General features: G+C 40.7%; 2 protein-coding genes across 2 annotated transcripts; one reads left to right on the top strand and one right to left on the bottom strand.

The window, feature by feature from the left end:
* Window positions 1–159: 159 nt before the first annotated feature.
* LOC118393004 (flavin reductase (NADPH)-like) lies at window positions 160–6,865 on the top strand. The gene is made up of 5 exons (XM_035785129.2): window positions 160–299; window positions 2,117–2,272; window positions 2,442–2,643; window positions 2,911–3,075; window positions 6,586–6,865. Exons 2-5 carry the CDS (start codon window positions 2,138–2,140, stop codon window positions 6,747–6,749), a joined length of 666 nt encoding a protein of 221 aa, XP_035641022.1. The 5' UTR covers window positions 160–299; window positions 2,117–2,137; the 3' UTR covers window positions 6,750–6,865.
* A 3,319-nt stretch (window positions 6,866–10,184) lies between these two features.
* On the bottom strand, window positions 10,185–23,035 carry LOC118393005 (long-chain-fatty-acid--CoA ligase ACSBG2-like). Its single transcript, XM_035785131.2, has 15 exons — window positions 22,876–23,035; window positions 20,808–20,882; window positions 20,364–20,635; window positions 19,469–19,740; window positions 18,862–18,950; window positions 18,545–18,665; window positions 18,210–18,290; window positions 17,689–17,838; window positions 16,169–16,336; window positions 15,805–15,986; window positions 15,325–15,558; window positions 14,902–15,119; window positions 11,805–11,944; window positions 11,299–11,542; window positions 10,185–10,813 (listed from the first exon to the last, which is right to left on the bottom strand). Exons 2-15 carry the CDS (start codon window positions 20,870–20,872, stop codon window positions 10,728–10,730), a joined length of 2,322 nt encoding a protein of 773 aa, XP_035641024.2. The 5' UTR covers window positions 20,873–20,882; window positions 22,876–23,035; the 3' UTR covers window positions 10,185–10,727.
* Between the last annotated feature and the right edge of the window lie 47 nt (window positions 23,036–23,082).

Here is a 23,082-nt window from a genome sequence, read left to right on the forward strand (position 1 = left end):
TTTTTCGTTAAGCCTACAAGCAAAATAATGCTTCATAAGAAATAAATCATTGTGACTGTGATTAGAAAAAGTCACATTCACTATTTATATCGTGATGTGCTCAATCAAAAAACGAAACAATGTGAAACATTGCAGATCTTGAATGCATCTAAGTCACAAGCAAGCGTCTTTCTTTTTCCCAACGCAGTTGAGCCAAAACCACGCCCTGTTGTTCAGAGGGGCGTTCTACTACGCTCCCATTGGCTAGCTAGCGTTGTCTCACTCACAGGCGATCAGCGCAGAGACATTGGCCTTCCAAGGTAAAGACGGAAAGTGTAATTTAACAATTAGTTGACAACTAATGCAGGCCTATTATTATCATGTTTGGTAACATTTCCACATGTATTTATTTTAAGAGTTTCAATGACTTGTAAAAATGTCTCAGAACTCTGCTGAATTCCTTCAATTGAAGGTCAGATACGTTTAGCTAGGCTACTTAACGTTACTAGCGCGGTGTTTTAATTTGGTATATCATCATTAGTAGTCTATTATCAGGTAAAATAATATGCTTATTATTCAGTATCTCTCAAATATGTATTAGCTCTGTCTTTGAACGTCAAGGCACGTTAATGGCTAGCTCTGTCCACGACATTATGTTATTTTATTTTTCAATCTTGAAATACAGGGGCAAACGTTATTAATGAGTGACTGAAATTTCGCGCTACGTGATATTCACTTCCGGACTTGGAGCGCTCAGCGAAGTAAAACGCTCCTCTTAATAACGGGGCGTGGTTTTGGCTTAACTGAGTTGGGGAAAATAATTACACAACACAACTTGGTTGTATGATGCCCTTTAATGCATAAGCTTTTACATTACTGTTGGAGCAAACGGATTACTTGATCGCATGTTGCTATGTATGAACCATTCGGAGTATTGTAGATTGTGCAGGTATAGCCGAACAGTTTACAAACTTTGTGTAATTTGGTCATCACCAAGTGATAGGACATGGGAAATTCAATCAAGTTTGCTGCAAAACATGAGTTATGAAATGAAACATGACATCTGTATATAGGATTATTCCTATGCAGTGTAGCCAGAGTCTGTAGGTTATTTTCAGTGCATGTGGTGCCTATCAGATAAAATAAAATACATCTTCTGACATTTTCTAATTTCTTAGTTTGATTTTCATAATACTGCCTTTTATATTCCTTGCGTTAGCTTACTGACCGTTAACATTTCACAGTTGCAGAAATAATCATTTTCAGATGGATACAACACAGACAGTGTGATCAGACCTCGTGCCACACAGTCAAATTTCCCCCTAGATGAATCCTGGTTTAATTCTGTCGACTGAAGGGCTTTACAGGCAAACGCAGGAGGCAGTCTATAAAAGTAATGAACAATCAATTAATGTTTTCTCACTATTGCCTTTTGAATTTCAACAGTTCATAATCAAAATCCAAGTTCACTTTTCAGATAACAAATCTGGGGTTTTCCTCACTGAAAATGTATCATATTTCATTATGATCATCTTTGTTATGGCTCTCTATAAAGCTGTTTGTTATGCCCATTATGAAAAGAGGTGGTGACATTGGGGTGGGTTGGTTTGTTAGTGGGATAATGAAGGGGTACACACTGCCATCTACTGTGTAAATAGACCTCTTGTAAATGTCCATTCAATGCACACAGGTCATGTCCTTTTTTGGCCTTTCTAGTATGTGCCTGAAACATAAGTGAACCATCCAATTAACACTTTATGAATCAAAATCCTAAAGGCTACTACGGGTTAAACGTACCAAACTATGAAAATGTCTGCACTCACTACTGTTAAGTCGCTCTGGATAAGAGCGTCTGCTAAATGACTTAAATGCAAATGGACATTTGTTGTAATAGAATAAGAACTAATACATTTTAAGTTGGTTATGTTTCAAGCAGTTATGAAAAATGTGGGTGTTGCTACACAGTCTATTCACGTGATAAGTCGTGCTACGCCCACTGCACACCCTTGCTTGTTAAACCTGCACTGTTGTAAATGTGAGTTCATGCTTTTGTAACTTATCATCGTCGAGCTATGGTTTGATTGACTCTCTGACTGTGAATTATTATATTTCATAAATTATATTTATTTTATTTTAGAGTGTATTTCCGAGTGTCAAGATGAAGATAGCCGTGCTTGGAGCCACTGGACAGACGGGACAGTATCTGGTGAACCAAGCTCTTCAGCAGGGACACTCTGTCACTGCCATTGTCAGGAACCCAGGGAAATTGACAGTGCAACATGAGAAATTAAAGGTAAATAATGTAATGTCTTGTCTGAGCACCAACTGTATGTCTTTTTACATTTCCTCTGTAATGTACGCAGCAGAAATGTTTTTTTTAGAGAGGCTTTATGAAGTGTGAACCTTACCCCAGGCCTGAGAGAGCCTATACCATAAAACTGCTATTTTCTCTGTTCTGTCAGGTGGTTGAGGGCAATATCTTCTCAGAAGCCAGCCTAAAACCTCACTTCCAAGGACAAGATGCAGTTATATCCTGCCTGGGGTTCCCTGCATCCTTTCTCTCCGGAGTCACTGGATACACCTTGTCTATGAGGGCCGCAGTAAATGCCATGAGAGAGGCCAAAGTGAACCGCATTATCACCATGACTTCATGGTACACTGACCGTAAGTAAAGTAAAATATGACTGAGAACATTTGAGAACAACTTGAGAATGTGTTCTCAGTCAACTTACCTGGTAACTTACTTAGGCCTCAATCCACCAAGGGATGAATAGAGCCTCTCTAACCTGGTAAAATAAGGGTTAAATAAACAATGCCATGACTGTATTTCATTAGTGATCATGTTGCCTTTTTAATGTACAAAATCAGTTGCGTGTTTTTATCATTGTGAAACAGCATTCCCTTAACTTCTTCTCATTTTCATCCCCATAGCTAACTCTGGCACACAATCATCTTACCTCATCCGCTTCCTACTGCTGCCAATGATCCGAAGTGTCCTTAGCAATATGTTTGAGATGGAGCACTTTCTGAAGAAGACACAGGATGTTAACTGGACAATTGTCAGGCCGCCGGGTCTCAAGAATTTACCTGCCACAGGTAAGACAGATGAATAGGGTCTAGTTTAGATGCACTATATATATATATATACACTGCTCAAAAAAATAAAGGGAACACTTAAACAACACAATGTATCTCCAAGTCAATCACACTTCTGTGAAATCAAACTGTCCACTTAGGAAGCAACACTGATTGACAATCAATTTCACATGCTGTTGTGCAAATGGAATAGACAACAGGTGGAAATTATAGGCAATTAGCAAGACACCCCCAATAAAGGAGTGGTTCTGCAGGTGGTGACCACAGACCACTTCTCAGTTCCTATGCTTCCTTGCTGATGTTTTGGTCGCTTTTGAATGCTGGCGGTGCTTTCACTCTAGTGGTAGCATGAGACAAAGTCTACAACCCACACAAGTGGCTCAGGTAGTGCAACTCATCCAGGATGGCACATCAATGCGAGCTGTGGCAAGAAGGTTTGCTGTGTCTGTCAGCGTAGTGTCCAGAGCCTGGAGGCGCTACCAGGAGACAGGCCAGTACATCAGGAGACGTGGAGGAGGCCGTAGGAGGGCAACAACCCAGCAGCAGGACCGCTACCTCCGCTTTTGTGCAAGGAGGAGCAGGAGGAGCACTGCCAGAGCCCTGCAAAATTAAGCTCCAATACATCTTGAACAGCTCTGCCAGGATCCTGATGAGAGTGCAGAAACACCATCACATGACCCCCATCCTAGCATCTCTACACTAGCTCCCTGTCTCATTCTGGATTGTATTCAAAACACTCCTGCTGATTTTCTAGTGTATTCACGAAAACTGATCTCCCTCCATAACCCCTATCAAGCGATAGCTCAGCTGAGCTGTGCTCCTTAGGGGATCGGGCATTCAGCTCGACTGCCCCCAGCCTCTGGAATGCCCTCCCTGCCCACCTGAAGGCACCAGACTCTGGGCTCCTTTAAAACAGGACTAAAGTCCTTTCTCTTTAGGAAGGCTTTCTGTTGATAGCTGTGCTCCTTGGACAGTTGCCCTGTCTAGTTACAGTGCCTTGCGAAAGTATTCGGCCCCTTTGCACTTTGCAACCTTTTGCCACATTTCAGGCTTCAAACATAAAGATATAAAACTGTATTTTTGGGGGGAAGAATCAACAACAAGTGGGACACAATCATGAAGTGGAACCACATTTATTGGATATTTCAAACTTTTTTAACAAATCAAAAACTGAAAAATTGAGCGTGCAAAATTATTCAGCCCCCTTAAGTTAATACTTTGTAGCGCCCCCTTTTGCTGCGATTACAGCTGTAAATCGCTTGGGGTATGTCTCTATCAGTTTTGCACATCGAGAGACTGACATTTTCCCATTCCTCCTTGCAAAACAGCTCGATTTCAGTGAGGTTGGATGGAGAGCATTTGTGAACAGCAGTTTTCAGTTCTTTCCACAGATTCTCGATTGGATTCAGGTCTGGACTTTGACTTGGCCATTCTAACACCTGGATATGTTTATTTTTTAACCATTCCATTGTAGATTTTGCTTTATGTTTTGGATCATTGTCTTGTTGGAAGACAAATCTCCGTCCCAGTCTCAGGTCTTTTGCAGACTCCATCAGGTTTTCTTCAAGAATGGTCCTGTATTTGGCTCCATCCATCTTCCCATCAATTTTAACCATCTTCCCTGTCCCTGCTGAAGAAAAGCAGGCCCAAACCATGATGCTGCCACCACCACCATGTTTGACAGTGGGGATGGTGTGTTCAGGGTGATGAGCTGTGTTGCTTTTACGCCAAACATAACGTTTTGCATTGTTGCCAAAAAGTTCAATTTTGGTTTCATCTGACCAGAGCACCTTCTTCCACATGTTTGGTGTGTCTCCCAGGTGGCTTGTGGCAAACTTTAAACAACACTTTTTATGGCTCTTTAAGAAATGGCTTTCTTCTTGCCACTCTTCCATAAAGGCCAGATTTGTGCAATATACGACTGATTGTTGTCCTATGGACAGAGTCTCCCACCTCAGCTGTAGATCTCTGCAGTTCATCCAGAGTGATCATGGGCCTCTTGGCTGCATCTCTGATCAGTCTTCTCCTTGTATGAGCTGAAAGTTTAGAGGGACGGCCAGGTCTTGGTAGATTTGCAGTGGTCTGATACTCCTTCCATTTCAATATTATCGCTTGCACAGTGCTCCTTGGGATGTTTAAAGCTTATGAAATCTTTTTGTATCCAAATCCGGCTTTAAACTTCTTCACAACAGTATCTCGGACCTGCCTGGTGTGTTCCTTGTTCTTCATGATGCTCTCTGCGCTTTTAACGGACCTCTGAGACTATCACCGTGCAGGTGCATTTATACGGAGACTTGATTACACACAGGTGGATTGTATTTATCATCATTAGTCATTTAAGTCAACATTGGATCATTCAGAGATCCTCACTGAACTTCTGGAGAGAGTTTGCTGCACTGAAAGTAAAGGGGCTGTATAATTTTGCACACCCAATTCAGTTTTTGATTTGTTAAAAAAGTTTGAAATATGATTGTGTCCCACTTGTTGTTGATTCTTCACAAAAAAATACAGTTGTATATCTTTATGTTTGAAGCCTGAAATGTGGCAAAAGGTCGCAAAGTTCAAGGGGGCCGAATACTTTCGCAAGGCACTGTATGTCCATTATTATTACATTTTTTTACTATTTGTTTTTTATCTTTTATTTTTTGCACTTTGAGACTATTCCATATAATGATATAATGAAAAGCACTTTACAAAATACATGATTATTATTATAAGCACCAAATGATGCCCACCTGACTCAGATTGCGATTTATAATGGACCGTTTCTGGAATGCGTAAACAACAAGAGTAATTGTGTGATGGCGGGGATGCAGAGCTCTGTTCAAAACAATTACAAGTGTGCTTGCTCTAGTTCCTCAACAGCACAGCTAGGGGAGTTCAAAATATCACCTTATAGTTGAAGACTCTTTGAGTCATAAAAGTACATTGAAATTACATAGGAACTCTGCACACTTTAGAGAGGTGTGTGGCCATTTGGAAACACCAGTTAGACCTCTCACTCAAACCCTTGTCATTGTTTAGTCTTATGTTGCACCTTCCCCAAATCACCATGAATATTCTTATGTTACTGAATGTATCCAGAGTATTTTCACATTTGGTTGATCAACAAATGCGGCACCAAGTACAGTAAATGTAAAGTGCACATAAAATCAGAAGCGTAATGTTTGGACTCGATGTCAGACAGCTCGATGTCAGACAGCTAATCTGTCTTGTGTCAGATTAGCTGTTTTGTCCTCATTTTAGGTTAATGATTTTCCCATAATCTCCAAACTTTTCCCTTTGATTGCTACCATGGTTATGTATAAGCTTTCCATATTTCTTCTGTAAGAAACATTTCAATTTTTATCTATCCATATAGGCCAATTCCTACCAGTGTAAGGGTTCATTTAGTGTCATAGTTCTGCTACTACCACAAGTCTCTGCACTTTTCTCAGAAGACTTAGTGAAATGGACCAATCAAAATGATGGGAACAAATGGATCTCTATTTACTTTGTTCTTTTCACCAGGTAAAGAGTTCCTTACCCACGAGGGCTACTTTGTTCCTGACTCCAATGGCCTGCCTGTAGGAAGTGCTGTAGGAAGGGGTGATGTGGCTCGTTTCATGCTCTTCCTCCTCAACACCGATGTCTGGTTCAACAAAGCGGTTGCCATCACAACCAAAAATGAATGAAATGCTATCAATGTTCTGTTTGCGTCAGCCTTTAATTGTAATATTGTTTACCATCTTGTGCTATTTTCATTATTGTGAACATTTTATTAAATGTATTTCTGCTGGTTTGAGCAAAATGTGTCAATGTTTTTAATTCTATTTATGATGTGGAGTTTGTTACCCTATAAAGACATAAGCTATATTTTTGTGACTTGGCATGAAGCAAACATTTAAAATGGTAGAAAAAGTAATTGAAGGTCTAGAGCCTCTTTAAAAAAGAAATGACATAATTTTACATAATTTAAGTATTCAGACCCCTTGACGTTTTCCACATTTTGTTACTTTACAGCCTTATTCTAAAGTGGATTATATAGTTTATCCCCTCTGCAATCTACACACAATATCCCATAATGACAAATCAATAACAGGTTTTTAGACATTTTTGCAAATGTATAAAAAAAATGTACTTAAATATCACATTTACATAGGTATCCAGACCCTTTACTAAGTACTTTGTTAAGGCACCTTTGGCAGCAACTACAGCCTCGAGTCTTCCGGGGTATGACTCTACAAGCTTGACACACCTGTTTCTCCCATTCTTCTGTGCAGATCCTCTTAAGCTCTGTCAGGTTGGATGGGGAGTGTCACTGCACAGCTATTTTCAGGTCTCTCCAGAGATATTCGATCGGGTTCAAGTCCGGGCTCTGGCTGGGCCACTCAAGGACATTCCGAGACTTGTCCCGAAGCCAATCTTGTGTTGTCTTGGCTGTGTGCTTTGGGTCGTTGTCCTGTTGGAAGGATAATTTTCGCCCAGTCTGAGGTCCTGAGCACTCTGGAGCGGGTCTTCATCAAGAACCTGTCTGTACTTTGGTCTGTTCATCTTACCCTCGATCCTGACTAGCCTCCCAGTCCCCGCCGCTGAAAAACATCCCCACAGCATGATGCAAAATAGTTCAATCTTGGTTTCATCAGACCAGAGAATCTTGTTTCTCATGGTCTGAGAGTCTTTATGCAAACTCCAAGCAGGCTGTCATGTGCCTTTTACTGAGGAGTGGCTTCCGTCGAGCCACTCTACCATAAAGTGCTGATTGGTGTAGTGCTGCAGAGATGGTTATCCTTCTGGAAAGTTCTCCCATCTCCATAGGGGATCTCTGGAGCTCTGTCAGAGTGACCTACGGGTTCTTGCTCACCTCCCTGACCAAGGCCCTTCTCCCCCGATTGCTCAGTTTGGCCAGGCAGCCAGCTCTAGGAAGAGTCTTGGTGGTTGCAGACTTCTTCCATTTAAGAATGATTGAGGCCACTGTTCTTGGGGACCTTCAATGCTGCAGACATTTTTTGGTACCCTTGCCCAGATCTGTGCCTCGACACAATCATGTCCCGGCGTTCTACAGGCAATTCCTTCAACCTCATGGCTTGGTTTTTGCTCTGACATGCACTTTCAACTGTGGGACCTTATATAGACAGGTGTATGTATGCCTTTACAAATCATGTCCAATCAATTGAATTTCCAACAAGTGGACTCCAATCAACTGTAGAAACATCTCAAGGATGATCAATGGAAACAGGATGCACCTGAGCTCAAGTTCGAGTCTCATAGCAAAGGGTCTAAATACTTATATAAACGTATGTTTTTTATATTTAATAATTTAGTTAACATTTCAAAAAAACGTTTAGCTTTGTCAAGGGGATTCTGTGTTGATTGATGAGGGGAAAATGTATTTTATCAATTTTAGAATAAAGCTGTCTGGGGTCGGAATACTTTCCCGAATGAGCTGTATGTTCATGGTAAATCTGCACTATGACTATTATTGTTACCTAACCCTAACCCTATTATTGTTACCACATGGGGGCATTATCGTATCATTAACTGTCATCATTACTGTGAGTATACAACTTTTTGGACTCACTTGATATGGTGTAAAATAGCATATTTTCCATGTTGTAGTTGTTCATCATTAATGCTAGTCAGATATTATTGATTAATTGAATACTGTAATTCGGTAACACATTTTGAAAATAATTAACAAATGTTTGCCCAGGTAGGTCAGCATTTTGCATGTAGGTGTGTAATTAACCAAAGGTTCCTGGTGCAGGTGTGAATGTCGGTCAGTAAGGAGCTCACTGTTCTGTCAAAGGATCATTTGATTGACCCATTATATAAAATCATACATTTTTGGGGAGACTTTGCTTATATTCAACCTCAGAGAAAAGTCAGTTGCCTATCTTGCTGTAAGCCCCTATTGGATTTAACTTTGTGCAATCAGTATGCAGCCATCAGCAACCTTTCCCCACTAATAAATTGTGAAATGACTTTGACCTGTCGTTGATGGACCAATTTGTCTGTTGAAATTCTGTTTGACAATTGGCCAAATTCTCTTTGTCCTGCAGTAGGCTTGAAGCCGTGTAAACTAGAAGGACACTGCACTGAAACCAAACGTGAGAGCAGCAGTCAGTCTGGTTGACCAAGCTAATGGCCTGGAAGACTTTGAGATGACATTCTTCCCAATCACAACTGACCACTACTGTCTGTCATCCACACTACTGACAGTCCTTGATACTTCTGTGAAGATCCGAAAGGACTGGATATGTGTAAACAGTATGCCAGAAACCAGATGGAGCTAGACTGTACCTACTGTATTCGACTCACCTCGTCAATCCTGTTAAATCTTTGAGGGGAAATTATAAAGGGGCATGAGGTCATTTGAAATTGTATTTTATTGAACCTTTATTTAACTAGGCAAGTCAGTTAATAACAAATTCTTATTTACAATGACGGCCTACCAAAAGGCGAAAGGCCTCCTGCTTGGAAAGGGGGCTGGGTTGAAAAAATTAAATGTAGGATGAAACACACATCACAACAAGAGAGACACCACAACACTACATAAAGAGAGACCTAAGACAACAACACAGCATGGTAGCAAAACTAGGGATAATTCAATGGAAATTCTAGTATTATAAGAATTTAAAGGACACCTATTTGTGTGGAACCTCCACGCTTATGGCTTCAGTTACCATATTACAAACTTTACAGTGGGTTTCTGTAGTTTGGTGACATCAGTAGGTTTTGATACAGTACTTCAGGAGGACCAACCACACTGGTACTCAGTGTCACCGTAATATATCACTTTTCCACAACACCTCTCATGGTGGGGTATGTATCCCAGTTTGTAATACATAGCATTATAAGACCACTGTCCAGGGAGTTCCCCATCAACCTAATAGGCTCTTGCCTAATTTCCTCAGGATGGAGGTTTCAATAATTATGGGGTCACCTGTAAAAGACAAGTAGCAGACATCCGTAGGAAATCTATAAGAACATACAGTACATACAGTGCCTTGCGAAAGTATTCGGCTCCCTTGAACTTTGCGACCTTTTGCCACATTTCAGGCTTCAAACATAAAGATATAAAACTGTATTTTTTTGGTGAAGAATCAACAACAAGTGGGACACAATCATGAAGTGGAACGACATTTATTGGATATTTCAAACTTTTTTAACAAATCAAAAACTACCTTGGACAACAAGTAAGGTGCATGTGAGATACTGTTCTGGGGGGGTCCAGAACAGTTTGTTTTGCTTTTATTGATCATGTTCATTTAACCCGTAAAAATAAACATTTTAATATTTATTATAATGTACTCGGAAAATAATTGGCTAAAATAAAATGAAAATATTACAGTATACCATCCAAAAAATGATAGAATCACTTAACAAACATTACATGAAGGATTTTGTTTTGAGGCATTTTCCTTTACTTGAAATGGGTACAGTATAGCATTGATAATGAATATAAGGTTTATTTACAAAGAAAGTGCAAATATCAATGCTGTGAAATCTTATGTACATTAAAACAGCTTAAATATTGATATGGAGCAGATACCAATGGGATAATTCTCTAGTTACTGGAAAACAAGACACACTCAAATGTCTACAGATGCATTTAATAGTCCAATAACTACAGTCCTCAAGTGTTCTCTAGTCCATGTTCAGTTCCTCTATTATTCTTGTGCCATTCCATAAATCTGGTTGATTTTCTCCTGGAACTTTTTGACAACAACCCCCCTCTTTAGCTTCATGGTAGGTCCTAGAGAGAAGATAGACAAAACAATCAGACTTACTGTGCTCTCAAAAAGACTGTACTCTCTTTCCCATGCTTCTTCAATCACAACATGTGACCTACTTAACAGCTTGGAAGACATATTATGCAATGGTATCTACAGGAATGTTGTTTGGCATAAACTAGTCACAAGACTGCCTGGTCAGATATTATACATGATAAACATTAATGGCAAAAACACTTCCTTCTCTCTAAGAGTTATTTGTATCAAATTATGAAAAAGCTCATTATTTACAACCTCACAGACTAGCTTTGGTTTAGTTATCTAGCTTTAGTTTGGAACTATATTCATTTTAATCCCACAATGAACAAGAAGCACCAAAAATCAACTCTCTAAAATGAGGAAGAAAATGCAATCCAAGACTATTCACTGCTCTCTTCTGTCACATGCTCAAACAGACAGAACCAACCAATAAAAACCAGCAACTGATTTCTCACACTGATTGACTCACCCAGTTCTCCCCCAGATATAGAGAAATCTCTGTCCAAAATGATCCACTTCTGGACCCTCTGGGCATTGGAGGTGGCCTTAGCATTGACATGCTCTATGCCCTCCTGGATGGCCTTATAAATAGCTGGTTCCTTACTGGCTATGATCTCAGAGGCCTTGGTTGCCGTTATGCCACGCTGATGGCAGAACGCCACAGCCTCTGGGGTCAGCTCGTCCATCGGTTCGCCATTGTCGTCAACTATACACTACGGAGGGAGAGTGGGTTCAAAGGTTAGCAATGATCCAGGAGTTGTAAGTCGCTCTGGATAAGAGCGTCTGCTAAATGACTTAAATGTAATGTAAATGTATTTGCTGAACAGAGCAAACATCAAATAGCCTGGTTCCAGATCTGTTTGTGCTGTATAATTATATTCTAATTGCTTAATAATTCAAAAGCGAGAATTCTAAAGCAAGCCAATGACCATAAGAGTTGGCAATACAGGACACATCTAATGTTGGAGGCCTTACTTTGAGCGTGAGCATCATGGAGAGGAATTTCATCTTGTCTCCGAGCAACATGGCGTTGCTGATGATGGCGATCTCTGCTTTCACTGCATCCTCAATGGGTACAGGTGGGATGTTCTCTCCTCCTGCTGTTATGATCAGCTCTGCAGGACAAGAGATTTCTTTCTGAGGATATTTAGATCATAGGTCTACATGGTGTTCTACTATCAAGAATGGTCCACCACCCAAAGGACTTCCAGCCAACTTGGCACAACTGTGAGAAGCATTGGAGTCAACATGTGCCAGCCTTCCTATGGAACGACACCTTGTAGAGTCCACGCCCCAGACAAATTCAGGCTGTTTTGAGGGCAAAAGGGGGTGCTCAATTTTGGGAAGGTGTTCCTAATGTTTTGTACACTCAGTGTTTATTTTTATTTCACCTTTATATAACCAGGTAGGCTAGTTGAGAACAAGTTCTCATTTGCAACTGCGACCTGGCCAAGATAAAGCGTAGCAATTCGACACATACAACAACACAGAGTTTCACATGGAATAAACAAAACATACAGTCAATAATACAGTAGAACAAAATAAAACAAAAAGTCTATATACAGTGAGTGCAAATGAGGTAAGTTAAGGAAATAAATAGGCCATGGTGGCAAAATAATTACAATATAGCAATTAAAAACTGGAATGGTAGATCGGCAGAAGATGAATGTGCAGGTAGAGATACTGGGGTGCAAAAGAACAAAATAAATAAATACCAGTATGGGGATGAGGTAGGTAGATAGATAGATAGGCTGTTTACAGATGGGCTATGTACAGGTGCAGTGATCTGTAAGCTGCTCTGGCAGCTGGTGCTTAAAGCTAGTGAGGGAGATGTGAGTCTCCAGCTTCAGAGATTTTTGCAATTCGTTCCAGTCATGGGCAGCAGAGAACTGGAAGGAAAGACAACCAAAGGAGGAATTGGCTTTGGGGGTGACCAGTGAGATATACCTGCTGGAGTGTGTGCTACGAGTGGGTGCTGCTATGGTGACCAGTTAGCTGAGATAAGGCGGGGCTTTACCTAGTTGAGACTTGTAGATAACCTGTAGCCAGTGGGTTTGGCGACGAGTATGAAGCCATGGCCAAGGTCACAATGGTGGGTAGTGTATGGGGCTTTGGTGACAAAACGGATGGCACTGTGATTGACTGCATCCAGTTTGTTGAGTAGAGTGTTGGAGACGATTTTATAGATGACATCACCGAAGTCGAGGATCGGTAGGATGGTCAGTTTTACGAGGGTATGTTTGGCAGTATGAGTGAAGGATGCTTTGTTGCGATATAGGAAGCCGATTCTAGATTTAATTTTGGATTGGAGATGCTTAATGTGAGTCTTGAAGGAGAGTTTACAGTCTAACCAGACACCCAGGTATTTGTAGTAGTCCACGTATTCTAAGTCAGAGCAGTCCAGGGTAGTGATGCTGGACGGGCGAGCAGGTGCGGGCAGTGATTGATTGAATAGCATACATTTAGTTTTACTTGCGTTTAAGAGCAGTTGGAGGCCACGGAAGGAGAGTTGTATGGCATTGAAGCTCGTCTGGAGGTTAGTTAACACAGTGTCCAACGAGGGGCCAGAAGTATACAGAATGGTGTCGTCTGCGTAGAGGTGGATCAGAGAATCACCAGCAGCAAGAGCAACATCATTGATGTATACAGAAAAGAGAGTCGGCCCGAGAATTGAACCCTGTGGCACACCCACAGAGACTGACAGAGGTCCGGACAACAGGCCCTCTGATTTGGCACACTGAACTCTATCAGAGAAGTAGTTGGTAAACCAGGCAAGGCAATCATTTGAGAAACCAAGGCTGTCGAGTCTGCCAATAAGAATGTTGTGATTGACAGAGTCGAAAGCCTTGGCCAGGTCGATGAATACGGCTGCACAGTAATGTCTCTTATCGATGGTGGTTATGATGTCGTTTAGAACCTTGATCGTGGCTGAGGTGCACCCATGACCAGCTCTGAAACCAGATTGCATAGCGGAGAAGGTATGGTGGGATTCGAAATGGTCAGTAATCTGTTTGTTAACTTGGCTTTCGAAGACCTTAGAAAGACAGGGTAGGATAAATATAGGATAGATATATTAAATACTATGGTATTCTCCACAAAAAAACACTGAAGATGTTTTAACTATAGTAATACTACAGTATTTAATTTGCATATACTCAACCCATTCCCATCCCCCATATCCCTATTTGTGCCACCCATGAATAAAACACCTACATGCAAAGAATAGACCATATATTGTGTTCCCTAAAGGTTATAGAAAAGAGCAGAGGCTCTAAATTATCCGTTCAGACACCAGTACTATTTACCTACCTACCAACAGGTTATGGAACATTTGTTCAAGGAGAAAGCCATCCACTTCTTTGTCAAAGACAATTAAACAAAAAACATTAAAGACTAGTAAATACTTCAGTAATATCTGCAAAAACACTACAGTAATTGCTATAGTATATACAATAGTTTTTACTATAGTATTCTATAGGAAATTCTATAGTAAACTTTACTAGAGTATACTATAGTGTACTTCCGCAAAAACACTACAGTGAATACTATAGTATACTACAGTCTTGTCCGCACTTCTATGTCAAAGATAATGAAACAACAAAAACACTATAGTAAATACTACAGTATTATCTGCAAAAACCACTACTGCAATTACTATAGATATCATATACAATACAGTATTCATACTATAGTAAACTTTACTACATTATACAACAGTATACAAAAACACTACAGTTAATACTATAGTATAGTATAGTGAATATAGGTGTTCTACTATCAATAATGGTCCACCACCCAAAGGGCTTCCACAAAAACACTCAAGTGAATACTATAGTAAAGAATATAGTAATACTACAGTATGTAGAGCATAGTATACTATAGTATTTTTTCTTATGGGGAAGTTAACCTAAGGCACAGACTTAGTATCAAGAGAAGGTACACAAAACGTTACTTTGATCAGTGTCTAGGAGCAACTGCATCCTACTCCCATTGACACCCAGCACTGATAGCCATGTTGTATAATGGCTACTGTATATACATCTACAAAATAAACTATAAATAAGTACTATACCCTTTATCCTCCCTGTGATGAATAGGAAGTTGTCCTTGTCATGCTTGCCCAGGTCTCCAGAGTGCAGCCAGCCCTCCTGGTCCAGGGTCTCCTCAGTCTTCTCTGGCTCATTCAGGTAGCCCATGAACACATGACGCCCCCAGAAACAGATCTCACCATTCCCATCCTCGTCTGGCTTGTCCAACTTGGTCTGGCAGCCAACCACCTCCCTTCCACAGCTGAGGACAACATTATGATATCAATTATTCATATGGTGAGACCGAAAAGCAAGAAGGATTATTAGATGTCACTTCATATCTGATGGCTTATCAGTATCAATTAATGATTTACTATTATGCAATGATAGCTTTGTCAACTACAAATTAATTAATGTAACTGTCAATACAAATGGCAGTTCACATCCCTAGTTTTCCATTTGCTGACCTCATGATCTTGAAGTTATTCTCCCAGGAGATGGTGTGAGGGCCGGTGCTTTCACTCATCCCATACAGCTCATACAGCGGGAGGCTAAGGCTCATGAAGTACTCCAGAGTCTCCTTAGTGATGGGTGCGGCCCCCGTTAAGCAGTTCTTGCAGCGGTCCAGACCCAAGGCCCAGCGAACTTTCTTAAACACCAGGTTGTTTGCCAGCATGAAGCCCCAGGGCACCAGGTTCTCACTGTAATACACAGAAAACACGGAGGAATACCACAAATTGTGAAAAATATTATGGCTGGAATTTAATCTAGTTTAAGATGTAAAAATACTATTTGGGCGTGAGTGAGGATGCATGTTTTTTCTAATGTTATTGATAAGATCATATCGATGGGTGAAACAAATCAAAAATAATTTGATGCACTGAAAATACACATTCTTTCTGAAGTGTGGGTTTAATGAACAACAAAAACCTGACATAAATCCTTACCCATTCATGGCACTGTAGCTGGCTTGCAATCCGATGGATTTGGCCCAGTTAGCCACTCTTTTCTTCATACCAGAGGACTTGGCTCCGATGGCTTTCATCTTCTCCTGCATCTTCTCCCACACACGGGGAACTCCCAGGAAACTTGTGGGGCGCACCTCTTTCAGAGTAGTCCCCAAAGAGCCCTAGGAAATCAGAAAGTTAGCAGTTATCAGGTCATATAAAGTTACCCCAGGCCTACCCTCCACAACCCAGTCAAAACCAAACCACCAAGCCTCAATCAATTATTGCCTTCGTAAAACAGCATTTCGAAAGGAAAGCAATGCACAGCATCATTATCTGTAGTACAACACTCAGGGATTCTGACCTTCAGGGCGTCTGGGTCTGCGAAATACGTTGCCCCTGCAAATCTCATGCTGATCCACATGTCGTTGACCTGGGCAGCTACATGGCTCAGGGGCAGGTAGCTCACCACGCACTCCACACCATGTTGCAAACTTATCATGGCTCCGACCGCATTTGAAGTCCAGGTGATCTGAGGAGAGAGTCAGATGAGACTTTCAACTAATATTAATCCAACCTCCTTTACCACAGAGGAAAACTATAAGCCAGAAGTTGTGTTTGTCCTTTACTTGCCGTGAACAATACATGGACAAAATTGTGACACTTTCACATACTGAATCGAGTGCCCAGTGGACCCAGAGCTCCATTATATAGTACATGTAATGTTTCTGAGGGCGTCACCACATTCTGTGAGGATGAAGGAGGAGCAACCTGGATACTGCCGGTACAGTAAATGTACATGTAAATATAGAGCTTTACCCTCACTAGTCTATTTACAGTGCATTCGGAAAGTATTCAGAACCCTTTACTTTTTCAGATTTTGTTACAGCCTTCTTCGAAAAATGATTGAATCGTTTTTTTTCCCCCCTCATCATTCTACACACAATACCCCATAATGACAAAGCAAAAACATTTTTTTTTAAAGAAATGTTTGCAAATGTATTAAAAATAAAAAACTGTAATATCACATTTACATAAGTATTCAGACCCTTTGTACTTTGTGGAACCACCGTTGTCAGAGATTACAGCCTCAAGTCTTCCTGGGTATGATGCTACAAGCTTGGCAAACCTGTATTTGGGGAGTTTCTCCCATTCTTCTCTGTAGATCCTTTCAAGTTCTGTTAGGTGGCTGTGGAGCGTTGCTGCACAGCTATTTTCAGGTCTCTCCAGAAATGTTCGATCGGGTTCAAGTCCAGGCTCTGGCTGGGCCACACAAGGACATCCAGAAACTTTTTATTTAACATTTATTTAATTCGGCAAGTCACTTAAGAACATATTCTTATTTACAATGACGGCCTACCCTGGCCAAACCTTAACCCAGACGACGCCGCCCTATGAGAATCCCAATCACGTTCGGCTGTGATACAGCCTGCTCTATAGACAATTCCTTCGACCTCATGGCTTGGTTTCTGCTCTGACATGCACTGTCAACTGTGGGACCATATATAGACAGCTGTGTGCCTTTCCAAATCATGTCCAATCAATTGAATTTCCCACAGGTGGACTCCAATGAAGTTGTAGAAACATCTCAAGGATGATCAATGGAAGCAGAATGCACCGGAGCTCAAATTTGAGTCTCATAGTAAAGTCCTGAATACTTATGTAAATGTGATATCAGTTTTGTATTTTTAATACATTTGCAAAAATGTCTAAAAACCTGTTTTCGCTTTGTCATTATGAGGTATTATGTATAGATTGATGAGGGACAAAATAATTTGATCAATTTTAGAACAAGGCTGTAACATAACAAAATGTGGAAAATGTGAAGGGGTCTGAATATTTACCGAATGCACTGTACATCATCATGTCATTGTCAATACTCACATTGTCATGGCTTAGCATGACACCTTTGGGGTTGCCTGTGGTTCCAGAGGTGTAGATGAGCGTACAACACTGGTTAGCCCTCTGACTGTCCACCACAGCATCTAGCCGTTCATCAGACACCTCCTCACCCAGCTTCATAAACTCAGCCCACTGTAGGAGGACAGAGGTTGAGTCGGTAACACCTGATTCACAATATAGGGCCAATCCCAACCGTATTGTGTTGGCTTGGATATTTTCTTTTCACATTGTCCTTTCCAGAAAGGTTTCATCAACTATTGTGGATGTGTAGCCAAGCCAGCCCGGTACAGCTCGATTTGGCTCAGTTTGCTTAGTAATGTGAAGGGATTAAGAGTCTCACAGTTACAGTGTGTGACAGGAAATATTGTGTTCTACAATATTTAAGGAAATACTATGTGCTACTAACATTGCTATATCTGTAATGCAAATCAGGAATGTTTTTCACCACAGCTGGCTAAACAAGATGCTGCTTATAGATCTTCTTCATTTCAATAGAAACTTACAGTGTACAGGTTTGGCAGCTTCTGTTGAAGTTCATCCTTGTACTGAACAATAGCTTTCAAGTGTGGAAGCTGTTCCTTAATCTGAAAGGTATGAACAAAGTAGGGAATTTATCATTTATAATTTTGGCACAAAAACAATAAATATATAAATAGGTAATGATCACTCGATCTACTTACAAATACAATTTAGAGCGCAGTATTGGATAATTGTAATTTTAAAAAATATATTTTTCTTCAGAATTATGGATGTATGTTTGCATAATTCTGTGCATAGGTTATATGGCTTTTGTCAGACAGAACCAGGACCACATTATAGTTCAGTTATGGAGTCTCACCTGGAGGATTTTGAGGAGCTGTTTGTGGTTCTCCACCACCAGGATGTTGGCCTCACAGTTGTCTGCCACATACTGACACGCCTCGGGGGAGTTGGTGGTGTATATGCCTGCAGAAAAACCCCTGGCAGACCACACACGTCAGATCAGACAACTTTCTTATTGAGGTGGTTTAGACTGTGATTACTGTCCTTGGAGTGTGTGGGATGGATTAGCTGTAGTAAGTTGTCTAAGTCTCACAGAATGCAGTATGAACAATAGTGCAGGGTAGTGCATGGTAAGACAGTGCATGCTATATGTAAAATGGTTTTTATTATTACCCAGCCAGGATACAGCCGATGTCTGAGATGAACCACTCAGGAGAGTTAAAGCCCAGAATACCGACGCCATGGTAACGCTCCAGACCCAACTACAGTAGAGGGGAAGAGACAGAATCCAAAAAAAAATAGAAAAAAAATCAATGAGAATGTGGCACAATGCCTCATTTACTGTTGACCTATATGATGCTTTGTAAACTACTCCGTGACAAGTAACTTTAGCTTTGGATATAACACACCCAAGTGTTGGTTTTCACCAGCACCATTCTTACAAGGAGACAGAAATGACAATGGGAGAACATTCTTTCTGCTGTGTAAACGTTCCAAATCCTGTCTCTGGAGTTCAAATTCTAAATAGCCGGTAGCCTATTTGAAGATTCAGTGATGTTAACCGATCTGTATTATAGTTCGTATTCTTTTAGAATTCACTGGCGCAGTTCAAAAACACCCCTAGGCCTCGAGCCACTGAAAATGCAGAGAACAATCCAGGTACAAGTACATCATAACATTAAGCATAGAAAACCTTTTCTATTAAATCTCACGCAAGCATAGACCATAGAGCAACTAAAGAGCACAGACACTCACACAACAACTACATCAGTATACAGACCTTGAGGAAGCTCTTGGCCGCCGCTCTGCACTGCTGGTAGTACTCCCTCCAGGTCAGGGTTACCCACTGCCCCTCTTTCTTGGACGCCATCGCAGGCAGGTCTCCATAGATCTTCACCGTCTTTAAGAACATCTGGTGGATAGTCATGGGGGCCTCGGATCCCGGCCCCGTCTCAGCCATCCTCAGCTTAACCGCCTGGTCCCTGGAGGTGCACCAGAGCTGCTCTGCTGTGGCCAGGGACACATCCGACAGCTTCAGGGGCACCGAGGCACCTGTAGTATGGGGACAGCAGGGGCAGCAGTTGCCTGCCATCATTGGTTGTTTATGGAGTAATCTCAGAGATTAGTATTCCCCTTCCCTGTTCCCACAAGAATGTAGTGGAACGCAGGTAGGACCAGAAATCAGGGAGGTATGGCTACGTCTGAGAATCAGACTGGTCCTGCTCTACTCCACCCTCCTTCGCTGTCACAATGTTGAAGCATAAATATTTGAAGTTGAAGTTGCCTGTATCAGATTACTATAGAGAATAGAGAAAGTTGTGGAATGTCCCTGCCTACCCACCAATGATATGTTAGTGTTGAACATGGCTCTGATTAAATAAAAAGGTTAGAGTTGATTTATCGAAAACAAAAAGAATTACAGGCAAAAAATCAGTCATAGATCAAATAATAATTGACTATTTATGAGTGTCTGTAACCCTTAAATGATTATGCTTTCGGGCACAGTTCTGTCAACCTCTTAAACAAATGTCTTTATAGCTGCTGTATTATGAATTACAAAACATATATCATGTGCCTCTGACAGGTGATAAAACATCTGATCTGCTTCAGTTAGGTTGAGTCAATATCCTATATATAAAAAAATGTGTAGCCCTACCATGATACGCTGCTATTACCTGAGAGAGGATCCCCTTGAGGTCCCTCTTGTCCAGGGGATCTGGGTAATTTGGCTGGTGCTTCAGGTATTCTTGATGGGGTTATCACTGCAGGTTCTACAGAAACTGACTCCTGACTGTCTGTGTCTTCTCCATCAGACTCTGACTCTGGTTGTGGATGGTCTACTACCCCTCCGTTGACAAGGGGACTGCGGTAGAGTTCCTTCTGTTGAAGTTTGGCAACTGGTACTAACGGTTTGGTTTCTCCAAGAGGAATGCCAATCACACTAGCACTAGAATAAAACACATTTAATAAACACTCAGTCATTACAACACAATTAATAAACACTCAGTCATTAAATACGGTACCATTATTAGGTAAATATTCAGTAATAATAAAATAGAATTTCAACAATCCCGACAGAATTAGTCTCCAGCATAGAAGGTTACGATAGGTCCACATACCTTTTAGAACTCTTTTCTATGTCAGGAACCCCATTGGTGAGAACAGAATCCTGTTGGTCAGACATCTTGGAATTGCTTAAATAAAAGAGGTCAAATATCAACGTTAGATATGGAAAAACCGCTAGATCATCAAATGAATAAAATCTCTATCTAGGTCGTGCAAAGGCTCCTGATATTCTACTAATTTCAGGAAAACAAGTGTTTCCTCCTGGATCCTTATATGAGTGGGAATTGCAACATGACAGTGTCAGAGGCAGTGTGCCAATGACTGCTTGGTTAGGTTGATAAAGAATGGTGAAATTAAGGGGTTTGTGCCAAAAACGCGTAACAATTTGCAGAGCTTTTTCCAACCTTTAACATAAATACAGTAGGTTACATCATGACAGTTGACCAAGAAAGGGACATTGAAATAGGGTCTGAGACAGCTAAGGGGTGAACATATATTTATGGTGAAAAAAACATTTTTGTCTCATCTTGGATAGATCGGTCAGGATTCTGTACAGTAGTTACCTTCATACACACACATAGTGCATGTTTTGGTTATTACATGTCTTCAAATACAGCATAGGCCCAGAGCATGTATTCAAGTGCATATGAAGTAACATGCTGGGTTGCTTGCAACGTTGGGTTAGTTAACCATGATACCGATACCTCATCATTATCTCTGGCATGAAGTCATTCAGGCTATGTGCCATCTAGTGTTTTTATCTTGAAATTGTGAAGACAATTTTCAAGCGGAGCCACTATAGTTTAGCGATGACATTCAGATCATAATGAGACCATGTCTTGAGTACACAATATTGCCAATAAGTTTTTAAACATGTATGGAGAGAAAGGTGCAGTTCAAATTCCAAACAAGCAGTTAAAATGTTGAGACATAGAGCTTATAACAGTGATAGGAAATTTGAATCTGGTTCACGAGGACATTCCTATAACTATCACTATCAACACTTAAAATAGAATCTGACCAGATAGATCGTATAACTACGGGCCAAGATTTCTCTAGGGCAAAGTTCATCATAATTGCAAAACGATTGCCTGTGTTATGTGGCAATATAGTAGCCACTAAACTTTTGCACACAATTATGCAAACATTTCTGCTCATTGACAATTGACTGTACTACATCAATTGGATATAATCTCTTTGCTTACATCTTAAAAGATGATATATTAAAGGTAGCAACTTGACACAAAAAATATACAGTGGTAGCTATGCTCCTACATGTCCATTTAAAATATTGAAATATATTTTAGATTTTTTTTTATAGATGCTCACAGTCTGTGTTTATCTCTCCAACAGAAACAGCCTCAAAGTGACCCAGTTTAACATGGTTTTGTTTTGGCTTTAACAAGAGACCTTGTAGCAGGAGACAATAAAGAAGAAGCTTGAGCCTGTTGGCCAAACAATAAAACACGAGGAACCAGCTTGGTTCAGTTTAGTTCGAACATGGTTTTACATTTATGTCCTGAGATGTAGGCTAGGTCATGTTTGTTTGTTTGCTTTGAACACATTTCTGTATATACTGTATATCTCAGGCAACCAACGCTTGAGGCTATTATAGGCTACTGGTCAAATTTTCTCACTCTGAACATGCCTTCGCTACTGAGATTCAATGGGGAAGGCTACTGTATTGTTACCAGAGGGCGATCTAAAGGTCAAAATCACAGATACTCTTGGTTTTAATGGTTAGACAAATACATCCAATTATACACAACTGAACACATCCCAGCATCAGTCAATGCTTTGGTGTTGATAATGACTACCACATTTGTCTTAATACTAAATATTCACAACGGTTTATAATGCAAGAACTGTTTCAAATTGATTTCACAAACCAAGACAGACAGACAAATGACCCCTGTTCACCACTCTGACATGTGAGCAAGGACTGTAGGAACATGTTGCAAGAGCTGTCTGTGAGTTGTAGATTGAGGTGGTGCTCTGCCACATCAAAAAATAAGCATATTGTGAAAGAGTCCAAGGACACAAAAAAGAGATGAACTAATTCCAGAGTAGTAATATTCAGCAGAATACCATTCTATTGAAAAGACAGATATGATATCCTACCTTGTTCTGAGACCTTGTTCAGACAGGGATAGAGAGTCAGGTGCTATATGATATCAACTTGGCAGGAGAGTGCAGGGAAAACTTGGATGGGCCTCGATGTGATGTGCACAACATGGGACCCAGGACAGCAGCTGATAAGCCTGTGGAGGTCTTGTCCCACTCAGGTCCGTCTGCACTCTTACGTAATTTCCCCCACACCTACTATGG

Source organism: Oncorhynchus keta, chromosome 14 (genome assembly GCF_023373465.1).
Source record: "Oncorhynchus keta strain PuntledgeMale-10-30-2019 chromosome 14, Oket_V2, whole genome shotgun sequence".
NCBI classification, from domain to species: domain Eukaryota; kingdom Metazoa; phylum Chordata; class Actinopteri; order Salmoniformes; family Salmonidae; genus Oncorhynchus; species Oncorhynchus keta.